The 16513-nt window shown below is 42.9% G+C and overlaps 1 protein-coding gene across 2 annotated transcripts in view; it reads left to right on the forward strand.

Annotated features, from left to right (window-relative positions):
* meis1b (Meis homeobox 1 b) overlaps positions 1-16241 on the forward strand; it is a 105549-nt gene extending 89308 nt beyond the window's left edge. The window contains exons 10-13 of one of the 2 annotated variants that reach the window (XM_015001137.2): positions 3614-3672; positions 6220-6309; positions 7122-7219; positions 13566-16241. In XM_015001137.2, the coding sequence (XP_014856623.1) occupies positions 3614-3672; positions 6220-6309; positions 7122-7180 (208 nt within the window). In that variant the 3' untranslated portion in view covers positions 7181-7219; positions 13566-16241. Of the gene's footprint in view, positions 1-3613; positions 6310-7121; positions 7220-13565 lie in introns of both variants that reach the window. The other variant, XR_015765531.1, reaches the window with a different exon arrangement.
* The last annotated feature ends 272 nt before the right edge of the window (positions 16242-16513 follow it).

Raw genomic sequence — 16513 nt, forward strand, 5'->3', positions numbered from 1 at the left:
ACCCGGGGGGTCGCGCAAAGGTGAAGCTTCACTCTGGTTTTCTTTTCTCTCTCCCTTCCTCTTCTTCTTCACTCTTTCATCTTCTCTTCCAGTCTTTCTCTGCGACGGCTTATTAACGGGCACAGCAAGAGTGTCTGGTTTGCAGAGCCCCTTGCTTTTTCTTTTTTCACCCCCTCAGACGCTCTCACTCCTCCTATTCTCTTTCTCTCCATCTCTCCATTCCCTCGGCTGCTATTAAGAGAGGCATTTTATCCTTTGTTCCAGGCCCCATGGTGCATCTGGCCGCAGATACGGGGACGAAAGGGACAGGAAACCGGCATGGGTTTCTGAGAGGCGGAGGGAGTGTGCAGGGTCAGACTGTAGATTCGTTGCTAAGGGAGTAGGCTTGCCATTTTCCACCGTAAAGGACGATAAGCAAGAGCCAGCTGGAGGAGGAAGCAGATACAGATAGGCAGAGCCGAACTTGCTCAAGAGTTGCGAGCCCAACGCAATAAAATGTTTAGTTCTTAGAACTGACTTCGAGTTTCGAGCTGATTGCCTAACTTTCCACGCAAGACGTAGAGAGGAAGGAAAAGAAGGGGCAAAGCAGAGCGAGAGCAGATGCAAGGAGACATTAGGGAACGTCAAGAAGAAGAAGAGGTCAATCCTTAGCCAGCGCTGGCCTCAGGATGACCTCGTCCCTTCTGCGAAGGGTTTGAAGTGCAGAGGAGAGGAGAGTTAAAGGAATGCTCAGGCCTCCCTCAACCCTCTTTGCCCTCGCTCCTCCTCCTCCTTCCATATCTTCCTCACCCCCCCAGCAAAAACAGGGTAACGGTTGGTGGGGGGGTTTGGGGGGGACAAGAGAGGGAGAGCGAGCATTGGTGATAAAACTCCAGACGTTCCCTCATTTGATGGTGCTCTGCCATGTCAGTGCATTCTTGCATTCCTCCCTTTTCTTTTTAGATTTCTTTCTCCTCTCTCCTTTGAAATTCCATATCGGCAAATGTAGCAAATATAGAAGGAAAACTGCTACCAGCTCCACTTCCAATTATGTTGTTTTTGCTTCTATTCACAAGACGTGTTTCTGAGGCAGCTTAAACGCGGCAAAACCACAAAAATCTATTTTTGGTCTAGTTTCTAGTGTAAGTATCTTTGTACACTTTAAGTAAGACAAAACTAACTTACAAGTAACTTTTCAGCAAGAAATAGGAGCTTGTTTTTAGTAAATAATTTCATAATATTGATAAAGTGTTGGCAGATTATTTCACTTCTATCAAGACATTTTTCCCATGTTATAAGTGAAATGATCTGCAAGACGAACTAATACTTCTTCATCATTATCAAGTAATTATTGACTTAAAACAAGCTCTATATCTTCCTGAAAAGTGACATATAAGCCAGATTTGTCTTTGTTTTTTAAGGATACTAAGGCATTTGTATTAGAAATTGGACCAGAAATACTTGGTAAGAGTTTGTGTTTATGCAATGAAGGACATAACAGTTGTAAAGAAAATAACAGCAAAAAATAAGGCTGTTAATTGTTCTTTTTTACTGGCTCGCGTTGCCATCCTCTGTCTCCCTAATTCCCTGCAGGTCCGTCTTCAAACCATAAAACCGAGGAGGAACACAAAAGCACTTCTGATGAGGGAATATTAAAGAAATTTAAAGCAAGGGAGTTCCCCTCGCTCTTCGGGGTCCAAACAGATGTGGCATGTTTGCGTCCCTTTGTCTCCTTCCTCCCCTTCTCGCCCATACCCTGAGCTCATAAACGTTTCATTTTCCAGCTTTTTAAAAAGTCTCCCACTACCATTGTTCCCCCCTTAAGTTCGGTTAATGCCCCCCTCTCCTCCCCTTTCAGAGATGAAACAGAAGTGTCCGGTCGGGGAACAGCAGGAACACATAAATCAAGTCAGAAGCCCCCCGAGAGTCCTCTCTCCTTGGGGTCATTACAGGCCAAGGGGTCATTTCAGAAGGGGTTAGGCTGACAGAGGCCAGATCGGTTCCTATGTGAACATGCACAATTAATAGGTGTGAATACATCCAGGAGAGGCATTAACTCTGTGTGTGATAAAAGTGCAAGAAACTGTTTTAAAAATGAGTTTGTGTTTGTTTGTGTTGCCTCTTTGGGGTGTTTTTCAGTGTCATGATGTTTTCTGAAGACCAGTAAGACTAAAGGTGACCAAGTCCCAGTTTTAGTGTCACAATGTTGTTTTTGAATGTAGAAAGTCAACATAACGCCATGTTAAGATGAGATATAATCTGTTCTCTAGTTATACTTAGGCCTGTCGCAGTAAATCAATCAATCACATAAATTAAAATGAGTTCAGTAATTTCTATTTTTACGAGTTATCGTTTTTGACTTGTCTCTCCCTTTTTTACCAAAAACTGGATGACAAAAGTCTTCAGTTTGGTGATTTGGTCCCAACTAGCCATTTTTTTGAAGGACGACTTTTTTTTCATAGAAACTTCACAATTCATTTTATTTGTTGTTTCTGTTGTATTATTTTGGATATTTAAAATGTCTTCCAGTTCCATTGTTTATTGATCTTTGAGACTGTGTTCTTGCACTATTATGCCATTACTGTAATATTACTTGAAAATCGTCTCACAGCAACAATATTATCGTTTATCGCAATAATGCCTGGGACAATTTATCATCCAGCAAAATTTATTTGTATCTTACCAGGTCCAGTTGTACTTTATATGTCTTCAAGACTTCTTCTGATACAATCCCTTACTTTCTTTAGAAGCAATAGTCCTTACAGGCAGCAAAAGCCCAACCAGATTCCTGGGGTTAAGGGTTAGAGGTAAGGTGTGAAAGAGTTGAGTTATGTACTGACAATGGCTAAGTTCAGGGTGATGTTGGGGTTAGGCACTAATGGAGTAACAAAAAAAAAAAATGAACAGAGTTCAAGACCGTGTCCTATTAAGGACAGAAATACCAATGGTTTGACTGTGCACTTTTACAGGAGGTCATGAAGAGGTTAGTGCACAAAAACTGCACAGACTAAAAGAAGTAACACACGGTCACCTGTCACTGGATAAAAACAATGCCTCTCACCAGAGGCAACGTGCCACGCGTCTCCGTCAGCAACACCCCGCCGTGTTCGAAGCCGAGCGTGTTAAACCGTCAGCAATCTCAGCCCGTCGGGAGGCGGATAAAAAGAGACGGGTCGCAATGTTTCCAGACAGGCGCAGAGAGAAGATCCTGCCTCCACAAAGACCCCAGTGTTCAGGCTGACTCTTGATTTTTTTTTTTTTTTTTTTTTTTTAGGCAGGTTTCCACAAGTTCTGGAGTCCCTGACTGTTCAAAGACAACTATTTTAATAACTGAGGCAGTTAAGATGTGACTTTCGCTGTTGCTCTGCAGCAGCTTTACTGGGGCTCAGCGTCACTTATGGGAGAATAATTATTCCTTATCACTGTTATGGTTTGCTAAAGAGAAAAAGGCGACTTTGGAAATGTGGTGGTTTTTGTGCTGCCTGCCAAGATCTTCAGGGTATTAGTCAGCATTTTTTCCCCCCTTAATCTTGTTTTGAGTAAAGCTCTGACTGTGTTTCTGTGTTTTTGTCTCCTCTCCTTCCTTTTCTCTCCTCCTCCCCTCCGTCCCTCCCTCACCCCCCGCTCTCTGCAGGTTCATTAATGCGCGGAGGAGAATAGTACAGCCCATGATCGACCAGTCAAACCGTGCAGGCAAGTCTCCTATAGTTACTGTTTTCAAGTCGCGCAGGCTTAAGCCAGCCCGAGTCCATGCACCCGGAGGCCTCTCAGTGGGTAAATACGGGACTGATGCGCCCTTCTTGGAATGTCCAAATCCTTCAGGGAATTCCCCCCCTTCCCTCTGTACTGACCAATAAAGTTAAAAGGCGAAATATCTCGACATTAACAGCAACCATTAATCAACCGTGACGTGCCATGTGGAGTGAAAAAGTAAAGTATTCACCTCTTTGCCAATTCGTAACCCTACTTTGTACCCACATGTTGGCCTTTCCTACAATTTGCCAACAATTTGGACAAGTCTTGACGTCAGATTTACCCATGGATGACAAACTAGGTACAAATTGATACATGGCTTGCACGAAACGTTCCTATGGTGGCTTTGAATTGATTTGTGGTCAGGACAAAAACAACTCCAAGATGGGTACAAAATCCCAGCATTGGAGACGACTAAAGCGGCCAAAGTATGAAATGGCAAAGCTGCGAAACGACCAGCTCTCATTAATGATGAGAGACTTTTTTTTTTTCTTGTTATCCTGCTCACAAAGCTAGCTGTGTTCTCAGAATAGTTTGTTCTTAACCCCTTCCTGCCCCTTTTCACCAAACAGGTACAAAGTAAAAAAAAAAGAAAAAAACAAAAACAAATCCTCCACCAAGGCTCAAACTATAACCTAGAGAGACCTACGCCCGTTTCTTTTTTTGGTTTGACCGCTGATTGGCTTTTTTGGCTCTGGACCTGTTTTTACCCCCACCCCTTCCACCCCGCAACTCCCAACTCCTTTAAACACCCTCCCTCCACTCTATTTGCGGCTGTTTTAGGGAGCAAGGGGGGAAGGAGTGAGCAGTCCCCCTGGTGCATGGCTTGGTTTTGGACTGCTGTAAACTTTATTACCTGTAATAGGGGTGAGAGGTCATGGTGGCATTAAGGGAGAGGGTAGGGTGGTTGGGGGGGGAGGGATAGTAAAGTTCAAAGGCATTCAGTGGGGCCGAGGTCCTGCTTTTGCTTGACTGGCCGCCAAACGGCCTAAATCGAAGGTAAGTGGCTTTCTATGGGAGCAGAACAATGGAGGGGTGCAGAAAATAAGGAACCGGATCGGGTTGCACATATTCTTGCCGCTCAGTTTTAGTCCGTATTTATAAGATAAAGTATTAAGATAGGAGCAGATTCTGGGACCAATCAGTAAGAATGAACTTTTGTTGAAAACTGGATCGGGCCTCAACCTGGATCTCATTTTGCTCCTTTGATCGTATGTATAATTATACATCGGGGGGCAGCAACGGTTTACGTTAAAAGCATTGCTGTATTACGTGCCAACGTGTCTTTTATTAAATATCTATTGGAGTGGCTGGACATGTCAAGCGGGACAGTCAAAATGAAATAACTGAAATGTTTTGGATTTACAAAATGAAATTTGAAATGTTCCCGCATGTGACATTTAAAATCTACCTGTTGGCTGCTTCAGCAGACAAATAAGATTACATTTGAATCTGGATTTGGGCAAAGAATCTTGCCACATAGACCTTTACTAGCCAATATGAAAGAATTCACCCCCCTTGAAACTTTTTTTATATTTTCTCTGGTTATAATCTCACATTTGAATGATTGAAATTTCACATGGTAGACCAATACAATGTAAAACAGTGAAACGGAAAGAACGGGATATAGAGTTGTCAGGTTTCAAATGTGCCCCCCTTTACTCATATGCCCCTAAATAAGATCTGGTGTAATAATTTGTCTTCAAAACTCTCCTTATTACTAAATAAGAGTCCACATGTTTAATAACCCTTCGCTGCCATGACGACACTGGTGTCCTCGTTGACCCATTTGACGTTTCCTCTACAAATTTTCACAAAACTTTGAGTATACCGCTAATGCAAGAAAAAAAACCCACGCAACTTTACAACCTCAGTGTTTTCATTAAATAAGAAACCAAATTAAAATCACAATACTCAAACTGTATTGATTGTCATTTCAGCGTAAATAAAAAGTAGCTTTCCTTAGTGCAGACAGGGAAGTCTAAATACAATCTGGAAAACTTCCCATCGATCCACCTCTTTGTGTTGGTCTTTCAAATAATTAAAATAAATATATTACATTTTTGGTGACAAATATGACTTCTCAACTGTTTTCAGAGCTTCTGGCCCCATGGCAGAATCCTGCAGTCTTGACATTTAGATAGAACTTGACGTAAGCATCAAAATAAAATTTCACCAAGTCAATCCCTCAAACTAAAGTCGGTCCGTGTCTTAAATGTGCCATAGCGTAGATTAAACTCTCATTCTGATCCCTGTTAGAGCATTTATCTGCGTTAAAGTCCACCAGGGGCTTACAGCGGACAGCTAGCCGTAGCAGCATGGAGCAGAGTGACGTGGAAAGGCAGCAGAGTCTTCCTGTGCGTGCACCAGCCAACAGATGATCCCGCACCGTCCGCTGAGCTTTAATTAAAAGGACTAATTGACCACTCTGCTCCCTCCCACCGGTCCCTCCTTCCCTCCCTCCCTCTTCTTCTCCCGCATCCACAGTAAGTCAAGGAGCTCCCTACAATCCAGATGGCCAGCCAATGGGTGGCTTCGTCATGGACGGCCAGCAGCACATGGGAATCAGACCACCTGGTATGGCTTTCTCTGCGTGTCTGTCCTTTTCTTCACTCTGTTGTTCCTCCTATCTGTCTTCAGTCTGTTCCTGCGGGTTTCTTTGGCTCGCTTCCACCCATTTTCCTCCCAACATCACCTCGCCCTCTTCAACCTTTGTGTCCTCCTCTGCATTTCTTCAGACGTAGATGTGTTCTTCGGCCATGTTGATGTTTAATTTCATCTTCACGCTGACAGAAAAACTCTTATTGTGAACTTTTGCAGTCGCTGCTTGTTGCTTTGGGTAGAAACAGCAGGATGTGCACTCCCAAAAACACTTAGAAAGATATGCACACACGCACACACACCGTTTCCTCCCCCTCCTTCCTGGATACACCAGAACAGGTGTGCTCAATCACATTACACCACCATCCTCCTCCTCACTCCCACTCCCCTTAAAACTCAGTCCCTCTCTCACGCCATCAGCTTTAATCCCAGAGTTTGTCCTTAAGCTCTTCTTCTCCTCCTCTATCCCCTGTTTTCTGTGATTCTCTCTCAAGTCTGCAACCCAATCTCAGCCTCCACTCGAAGTCAGCAGGTTTAGATAAACTGCCGGCCGACTTAACCACCCTGCACCCCACCTCAAAACACTTCCACACACCTCTCCCAGCCAAATCCACGGGGCTTTGTTGCCATGCTGTCTGTCAAATTAGCTTCATAGTGAAACCACACTGTTGCTAAGTGCGGTCTGCTTTGAACAATTTCCTGTTTGAAGTAATCAACAGTAAATTTGTACACAGTCAGCCAGAGGCTACACATTTTTAATTTTTACGTTTCCTCTTTGTGTCCTCCAGGGCCGATGGGTGGAATGGGCATGAACATGGGCATGGAAGGTCAGTGGCACTACATGTAGCCCTACCCGAGTCTGACCAATCACAACGCAATGGGGGATGTAAGTAGACGCTTAAACAAACTGATTTTAGACTGATGTAGTCCTTTTTCTTACACTCTTCAGGTGTGAGTGGCATCTGAAGGTGTTTTCACACCTGATGGCCCTGTAGACTTGGTTCGGCTGGCGACCAAAGTCGCTGTTACGTTTTCAGCTGCAGCGGTTCATTGTGTCAAACAAGCCAAGCAGTTTCAAAAGCCTGTTAACCTCTTCGACAGTAGCAGCGCTGCACCAACAACTGAAGAAGGAAAAGACACAAAAACTTTTGAAGATCCAGTGAGCGCACCTTCCTTCTTCTCGGAATCTAAACTAAAATGGAGAAGCGTCAGATTTTAGCATTCAATTTACATTTTTCCCCATTGTACTTAAATTGGGGGTAGTTTTTTTTTTTTTTAATTCAAGGTTACGCTGCTAATAAAAATTAAATGTATTGTGATTAGTATCATTGAGGTCTACGTATTTCTACGCATATTTATCAGGGCACCAAAAATCGTATACTTTTTTATATATGTGCTGTGGGAGCAGAGGTGACGTCACACTGTGTGAGAGAGGTTTGAAGAAAACCTCTCTATAACAGGTGTTAGATATAAAACAAAGACAAAATGACTTTTGTTTCAGATTATGTGTTAGCATTTTATGTTACTCGTTAGCTAGCACCCTGGGAAGTGATCTGGTCCTTCGCGTTGAGATTTCCAAAAAGGTTGCCAAAGTTGCTTTTGCTTTTTTTGCAGCCTAATTACGATTTTTGGCGCAAAATATACCCTCTTTTTAAACTCTTCTTACATTTGCGTGCTTCCTTCCTACTTAATCTTTAGACACTTTTCAGTGATACTGAAAATAACATTCGTTTGTGTTTGAATGTTTCCACATTCAAACCTGAAACCTGAAGCAACCGAAGTTGATTTTTCTTCGTGTCTGGATGGGTTTTAGATACAAACATTCTCTTGTTCTCCACCAAGCGGATTTCCACTGTAGTTTTTTTCTTCGGCGTTCCCACCCTCGGTGTGGTGATAAGAGCCTTTGATCTCATCCATGTAACTCTTTGTGTACGTTCTGTCGCTGTGTGTCGTTGTCACACGTCCAAAAGCTACAAAATCAAACAGGAGAAGCAAAAAACCAAAAAATAAAAAAAAAAAGAGAGAGAGAGATGAAGTACGAAGGCTTAAAGTAAACGCAGTGTAATAATATATTACAGTACGGATTACTAATAAAGAAAATGTTCAAAATCGAGACAAAGTTATGAAAGAATAAACCGTTTGTACACAGATTTTTTGTGTGTTAGCTTGTGGCGAGGAGGAAGAGGAAAGGGGGCGGGGATGGGTTGGGACAGGAGATGGGTGGAGGGGGGGTGGGGTGGAGACCTATAGTGGGAAGGGAGGGGGCAGGTAGAAGGTTACTATGGCAACAGACTGATTGGCAAAAATGTAAGCAGTCGTTGCTGGTGCAAGGAGAGCGAGAGAAGTGCGCGCCCCTTAAGTGTCATAAATCTGCCGGGTTGCTGTTGATGCATGAGCCGCATTAATACACACATGCTAACCAGCTACAGGGAGCCCACCACCACCACCTCCACCTCCACCCACCCTCACTGTCTTCCTCATGCTTGCTCCAACATTGTGCTTTTTCTCACTGTCAATTTTCCTCCCTCCATCTCTTTCACACAACACCTTTTTCTAGATTTTTTTTTCTTCTTCTTCCTTCTCACTTCTCTCCCCCCTCTTCCCCTCTGCTCTCTCTCTCTCTCTCACTCCTTCTCTCACTCTTGCCCCAGGGCAAAACAGACTCCCACATAATTCTGGATGTATACAGGCTGTGGATGGTGTCACAGCCGCACATTGTGTTTTAAAGCGGCGCCGGGTCCAATCTCAGCCGAACATCATTGTTTTCCCCTTGCTGTGTTGTGCCACCACACAACGTTTATAAGTGAAATAAATACATGCTGATGCGTGGGCGTTAGCCTGTGTACCTCCACGCTGGCCCGTATAGTGGTATATGTGTGTGTGTAGGTGTGTGGGTGTGTGTGTGTGTGTATGGTAATAGGATTACTCCTGGCACAGAGAGGGGACACAAACTACTGCAAAATGGAGGCGGTAGCCAGCAGGGTATGGAGCTTAGCCGGGCCTAATTGACTAGATCCAAATTAAATATGCCGTCACCGGAGGTGTGACCAATGGATTTGACTTATTCAGTTTACAAAAATAGGGACCATTAACCCTCTGCACAAGACTCATACGCTGTAGTGGGAAATATATATATATATTCTGCCTCGAATTTTGGCGACAACAGAAGACTGGCGATCTCATCTCACGCGGGACGCAGGAAGAGTAAGGTAGGAGAAGAAGAAGAAGAAGAAGCTAAACATGTTTTTTTTTTTTGTCTTGTTTTGTCCGCGTTGTCGCCGCCGCCGTGTGAAGTGAGTAAACACGAGGGCCGGTTTCGGCAGCTTTCTTTCCAAGCAGCTGCTAGCCTTCCCAGCAGACCGCGCTTTAAACAGCCTCAATTTGCCTGCTGAATCCCGTAATTGGGCCACCAGAGGAATCCTCGGTGAGACGGGGCGAAGCGCGGAAAAGACGTGAAGAGTAGAGAGGAGGGAGGGAGGGAGAGAGAGAGAGAGAGAGAGAGAGGGAGAGACGGAAATAAAGGACAGAGACGGCGAGGTAGACTGAAAGAAGATGGGAGGGGCGGATGGAGAGAGAGAGAGACGGAGGAGAGGAGAGGAGAGGAGCCGAGAGACGGATGATGACAGAAAAAAAAAAAGTCTCGTCTCCGCAAACTAGTCTTTCCCCCGTACAGCTTCATCAGCTCCGTCGAATTTTCTTCCTCTCTCCCCTTTTTTTTTCTAGGTCATTTAAAAGTAAGCGACATGTTATACTCTTTCACGACCAATTAAATTAATAGGTTATTACATGAGGGAGGAGTGGGGACAGTTATCTTATTTGATTAAGAGAGCACAGGTTCATTATATTTTATAAGCAATTTTCATTAGCGGCGTTTGAGGTTTTTGTTACTGCGGGGGCTAAATTGAGCGGTTATTGTGCCGAGCCTCGGCTACAGAAGGTGTGCCTGGCAGTCACACCGCAACATTAGTTAAAACTAAAGCCAATTAGTCCTGCTTAGTGGAGAGCGTTATGCCTTCCACCCGATGATGATTACGGAGCTTATATCCCCTTGCGAAACAATACACCTGTCAGCAGAGATGAAGCCCAGCAAGTGGAGCAGAAGCGAGCCGAGCCTTTGATTGCGACGGGAATGACTCTCGGATGACCCTTACCCCGTTTCCCCTGCTTCCTTCCCTCCTTTCCTTCTCTGTCTCTTTGCTTTCCTTCTCACACAAAATTAGCCATGTGCGCCCCCCCCTGAAAAACTGTAATTTTGGGGCTTCAGGAGAATTATCACAGAGTGGAAGAATTAATTATGACGCAGAGAGTATGGAATTTGTTTCTCGGTTCTTGCCCATTAGGAGCTCCCCCCAAATCGACAACGCTTGAATGAACGGATGCTTTCTCCGCCAGTCTCGGCTGGAGACCCTTTGTCCCAGAATTCATCGCTGAAATCATTAAGCGCAAATTTCTTAATCTTCCGCCGATGGGGGGTCAAGATCCCTTCCCTCAACCCCAACTTCCACAAACCCTCCAACTATCACACAAAACTTCTTTTTTTTTTTTTTTTTCCTGTGGAGGAACCTTGACTATTAAGCAACTGGAAGGAAAAGAAGGAACACAGCAAAAACAAAAAAAACAAAACAAAAAGGAAAACCATGTCCCCATGGAGTTTGCGTGGCCCCTTGTATTGTCCATGTGAATGTGTGTCCCTGTTGATTCGGCCCCTGTGGAATCCCCCCTTCAGAGTCGAGGAAATGAGACTTACAGCTCAATGTATTGATTTGCTTATTAGGTGAAAAACCCCATAAGCAACGTTGAGCTCTTCCAAGCACTCATAGCATTATTGGCCTCTTGACATGAGTTTACCGCAGTAATCAGTGCAGCCTTGTTAACCTGAGGTGAAAAAAATGCAGGAAAGACACACGACTCCGCCAGTAGTATTATAGTCTGTTAGAGTTCACCTGCTAAGGTTTTAGGAAATCTGACTCAATTCTGCTGACTGGAAATCCTAAAGTTTAGGATCAAAAACAGAATTAATCCAAGTAACTTTTCAGCAAGATTGTACAAGCTTGTTTTAAGTCAATAGTTCCTTAATATTGGCAAAAAGTACTAGAACCACTGGCAGATAATTTTACATTTAAGGACATTTTTCCCATCTACCAGTGGAGCCGGAGTACTTTATCATCAAAATTAAGAAATTCTTGACTTAAAACAAACGCCCATATCTCGCTGAAAAGTTGCATGCAAGTTATTTTTGTCTTATTTCCAGGGTACTAAGATATTTGCACTAGAATCTAGACAAAAAGATTCAAAGTTTAGTGCCTGTCACATAGAAAATAACACCTAGAACCCACCATAAACATAAATAGCTACAGCTAAACTAGCACAATATTTCACACTTGTCTTAAACACGCCACACTTTTTCTGCTTTGTTGAAAACTGATGGATGAGGGGAGGCAGGAAACTATTATTGTTCTCGTGCTCCTTGTCCTTTTCCTTTGCGCTTTTGTCTCGTCTGTAATGGTCCCCTGGTGTATACGTGTGTGTGAATGTGTGTGTGTGCAGCGTTCGCGTGGACGGCACTCTCAGGTGACAGCCGTCTGCGGCTCTCGCCTCTCGCTCTTTGGCTTTGACAACAACGCCGGTCACGTGCGCTCGCTGGTCACTCCCCACCTGCTGACAGACGGATGAGCATCTTTGTTGCTGCCAAGAGGAAGGCTTCTTCTTTACCCTCTGCATGTTTCTGAGGAAGTTTGCCGTCAAGCTGCACCAGTTTGAAGTCGTTTCGGATCGCTTGCGAGAGTCTATCTCAGTTGCTGACTGGTCTCTCTTCAGAGAGAATACCGAGGGCTAATTCCGAGTTACCTCGTAGTCCAGTTCAACAGATTATCCAGGAAATGTTATGCACTCAACCTTGGTATCGCTTCAAGCTGATCATGTGTGTTTGGTCTCGTAAGTCCTTTCCTCCTGTTAAAGTAGCATTACTGTTGGGTGTAGGATTAACTCACTACATCCTTCAAAACCCTCTGTGTTCGTCTCATGCATTGGCACAGTATGTGGATTCCTGCTGTGGTTCTGACCCAGACTATCATGGTTCTGTTCGTTGACACATAGACTACATTCACACAGCGGGCAAATGCGATTCATGTCTAACTTTTTTTGGCCACCTTTTCTGCAACTTTTTCACCGTCGCAGCTTTTTCACCCCAAACAAGCCACTTCCATATGTGGTATTGATTTGGATTCATATCCGATTGTTTTTAAGTCTCAACGGTCTTGTTGCATTTTGTACCCCCTTTATGTCACTGATGTGAGACATATCTGTGCCAGGAAAAGCCACACGCTTTAAATCCCGATGTAAACGATGGCTGAACATTATGATTATGAACTGAGGAAACAAATCTTTGTCACTGAAGCGCATCCAAACAGACTTCCCTACAGAAGTTGCTCCACAAAAGGCCGTTGCTAGCTCTTGTTCTTTCTTGCTAGTAGCTTCCTTTGTGTTACCGTCTTGGGACGATTCAGCTCCCATTGCTGACTAAACTATAAAATCGATCCACAAAAGTTCCCGTCCATTATTACTTCTGTGCTGCAGTGTGACGTCATTGTTCTTCTTTAGCGCATGCGGAGCACTTTATGTATGTAAACCGTTCACACGGAAGTCTGATTTCTGTCACATTTAATGAATAGATGAGTGACAAGAAAAATCACATTTCAGGGAGAAAAATAGAATTGAGCATCAAGACCTGCTGTGTGGACATAATCACACTGAACTACTCCAACAGGAAATCTCACAATGTTTACATGTGTCAACATGAAAATGTCTGCTTCTGTCTGACTGATTATTGCTGTTAATGACTGATTGTTATTTAACTCATTTAGTGTAATTATTTATTGTTACAAGTTCTGCTGCTGAAATAGTTTCTGCTCTGAAGTACTGCAGACTCCTTGAAGTTTTTCCACACTTTGTCATGCTACAACAGAAAATGAATGTATTTCATTCTGATTTAGCATTGTGTGTTTCTCTACCTGCTCCCCTTTACTCTAATACCCATTAAAAAAAAAGACGCAGTGAACATGTGGAAGCAGGGGCTTTGGTTGAATGATAACTTTTTGATGTACACCCAAAACGCCACTTGCACATAAACCTGAACACCTTCCCATACCCTCTGTCATTTACGGTGCTGTCTAATACGGCCAGTTTAAAACTGATTATTGAGTATTGATCAGTTGAATATTCTCTCTCCTCAGAGCTGGAGGGGAATCGTGTGTCTCCCAGAGGCCCGTGGAGCTAAGGAACGGCACACCTCGACTTCCCGACGCCAGTAACCAACAAAAACAAGACTCCGGACTCAGTGACCGTTTCGTCTGGCCGACGCCCGTCACCTGGACGTCTTCCATGGCTGCCTCTGATCTCTTTCCACCAGAATCGAACTGAGCTGCGTTGATCAAAATTCGGCCAAGTGCAGGAAGACCTGACTCCTGAAAGAATACCGCTTCTTCTTCTTCTTCTTGTTCTCTGGTTGGCACAAGACTTCAGTCCCTTTGCTGCTGCCCAGTCGCCCCACGCGGATTCCTCCATCAAAGTGATTGTGATTGACTCTTTTCGGGCGATTTACCTGTACCTCCGGCAAATGTGGTACCCGGTTGATCTATTCTCGACTCTTGAGGGCAAATGTTAAAAGACTTCTTTTCATGAGGAGTGCTCTACTCTTTGGGACGGAGGATGTGGACCAAAGAGAAGCCAATGTCTGTAAAGGACAGGAGGAGGTGCCCTTTAAAAAGAAAATACAGTGGATTAAGACCTGGATGGAGAGATGGCAAAAGTGATGAAATTAAAAAGTATAAAACTATATCAAGCCCTAGTTTGGGAAGTGAGTTGAGAAAGAAAATATACTGTATACTGTTGTAAAATTACGCTGGACTCTCACAAGAACTGGGAAACTAAGTATTGTAAATGCTATTGTATTGTTCTGCATATTATGTTGTTTCTAATAGATTTTTTAAAAAAGGATGTGAACTTTTTTCTCTTTTTTCTGGTTTCTTTGCGGATTCTCTTATCTGTGGGTGTGCGTGTGTGAGCGTGTGTGCATGCGTGTGTGTGTGTGTGTGTGTGGGCACGCACTGTCCCAACCTCCAGTTCCATTGAACCACGTTGCATTTTTGTTTTTTTTTGGAAAGCAAAGTAAAATCCGATGTCCGCACTTTCTCACAGCCTTTGTGGAATATCGGAAAGGTCGGCGATCCAGGTGTTGGTTTTGTTCAAATTTTTTTTTTTTTTTTTACCACTCCTCACAGTTTCCTCACGGACATACAAGATGCAGATGTTTCCGACAATTTGGCTGCACTTTTTTTTTCAACCAGACGGGCAAAGTTTTCCCCCGCCATCCCGTTTTCTACTGCTTTCACTTTATACGTATAGGATGAAGAGATCCTCTTAGTGTCGTCATGGTGATGCACGCTTTAGAAATTTTTCACATTTGATAGGGAAGTTGCAAGTATGACCCAGAAGACATGGGTTTTTTTTTTTTTGTTTTTTTCTCCATCTCTATCCGATTGAACATCTTTTCCAGGGTCTTATCGGTGCGTTTAACGTCACATGGCAGCGCACTCGCGTTCACACGGCCAATGGATTTTCTCCCTCTCATAATTCGATGCAGATGCTTTGGGAAAACAACATTTATGCCACGGTCCACTCTTGTTTTTTTTCTTTTATTTTTGACTAGGTTGGTATAATGCTGATCAACAGACAGGAGAGAATGTAAAAGTAACACTCTAAAAACTGCTGGGTTAAAAACAGCCCAGTCTAGGTTATTTTGCCAACCCTTTTCTGGGTCCAACATTAATCCATTCTAATGCACACATCTTGCTTTCAATAAAAAATGTCTCAGTGGTGAAAAAGTAACTGTACGTCCATTCCAACATTTTTGGCTAGCTGATTTTTTTTCTACTGGGTGTTTTATGCTGAAGGTAAAAATTATTGTACGTAAAAGTCAGAAGCATCAAAACATCACCTGCTATATATGAGACTATAACATAATTAGACTTAACAGTGCTTCTAAGATCTTTATCTTTATATATAAACCATTATTTAGGTTTAAAATGGACAAGTGTATTACACTAAAGCTACAGAAGAAGGAATGAATAGAGTGACCAATTACCAGGAATAATAAAGACTTAATATTTAAGCTAAAATGTACTATTTTCAGTTCACTACTGCAGTAAAAAATAAATGTCAAAAAATGTATATTTAGAAGTTTTATTGACAAAACTTGAATTTAGATGAGAAAAGTTACACTTAGTATACTTTACAACCAATTGTTTAGCTAGCTAGACTTGCACTAGCTACCTAGCATGTGAAAGGCCAATGTTTTAAGTAAAAAAAAAAAACAACTGGTTTTCTAGTGTGAACTAAAGTTCATAACACAATTACTGTTCTTATTCAGCAACATTTAACCATCTAATGTCTTTCTTCATCCTGTTTGAAGAGGATTGTTGAAGTCCGATCAAGCTGATGTATTCAAAATGGCGACTGTTGAAGAATGATGAGGCTCCTTTTAGTCTCTTAACTCATCAAACTGGGTCCTGAGTTTTGATTAAATCTGCAGCTACAACTACCAAACATCTGTCTCAATAGCATAGGGCTAAATAAAAGCCCAGCAGTTTTTATGTGTGCTGCATGTGTGGAACAGTATTGATGTGACTGGGAACATGTGTGTGTTGTAGAGAGAGAGAGAGAGAGAGAGTGTGAGAGAGAGAGTGTGAGTGTGTGTTATCAATGCTTCCACTATCCATTGCTTCAGACATGTATGACGCACATCTTTTAAAATTTCTTTGAAGACAAAGTCATGAGTCGTATGCTTTTACTTTGAAGGGTATATGTGTACATGTGTGTTGTAAATAAATACTTTTCTTCAAATAACACAACTTAACTAGTCTCAGATTATATTATTACACAGATGCAGTGCCCTACAAAAGTATTCGTACCCCACAAACCGCAAACGCCAACGTGATTTACTGGGATTTCATGTTGTAGATCCACACAAAAGTGTTGCGTGCCTGTGAAGATTAAGTAAAATTATGCATGTTTTGTTTGTTTTTTTCGTTTTGATTTTTCCAAAAAAAAGAAAAGTGGTTTGCATAATCTGTTCACTCCCACTAAACTCAGTACTTTGCAGATCAAGATTTTCCAAATTTTG

Source organism: Poecilia mexicana, unplaced genomic scaffold (assembly GCF_051168715.1).
Source record: "Poecilia mexicana isolate PSO_F unplaced genomic scaffold, ASM5116871v1 scaffold_15, whole genome shotgun sequence".
Classification (NCBI taxonomy): Eukaryota; Metazoa; Chordata; class Actinopteri; order Cyprinodontiformes; family Poeciliidae; genus Poecilia; species Poecilia mexicana.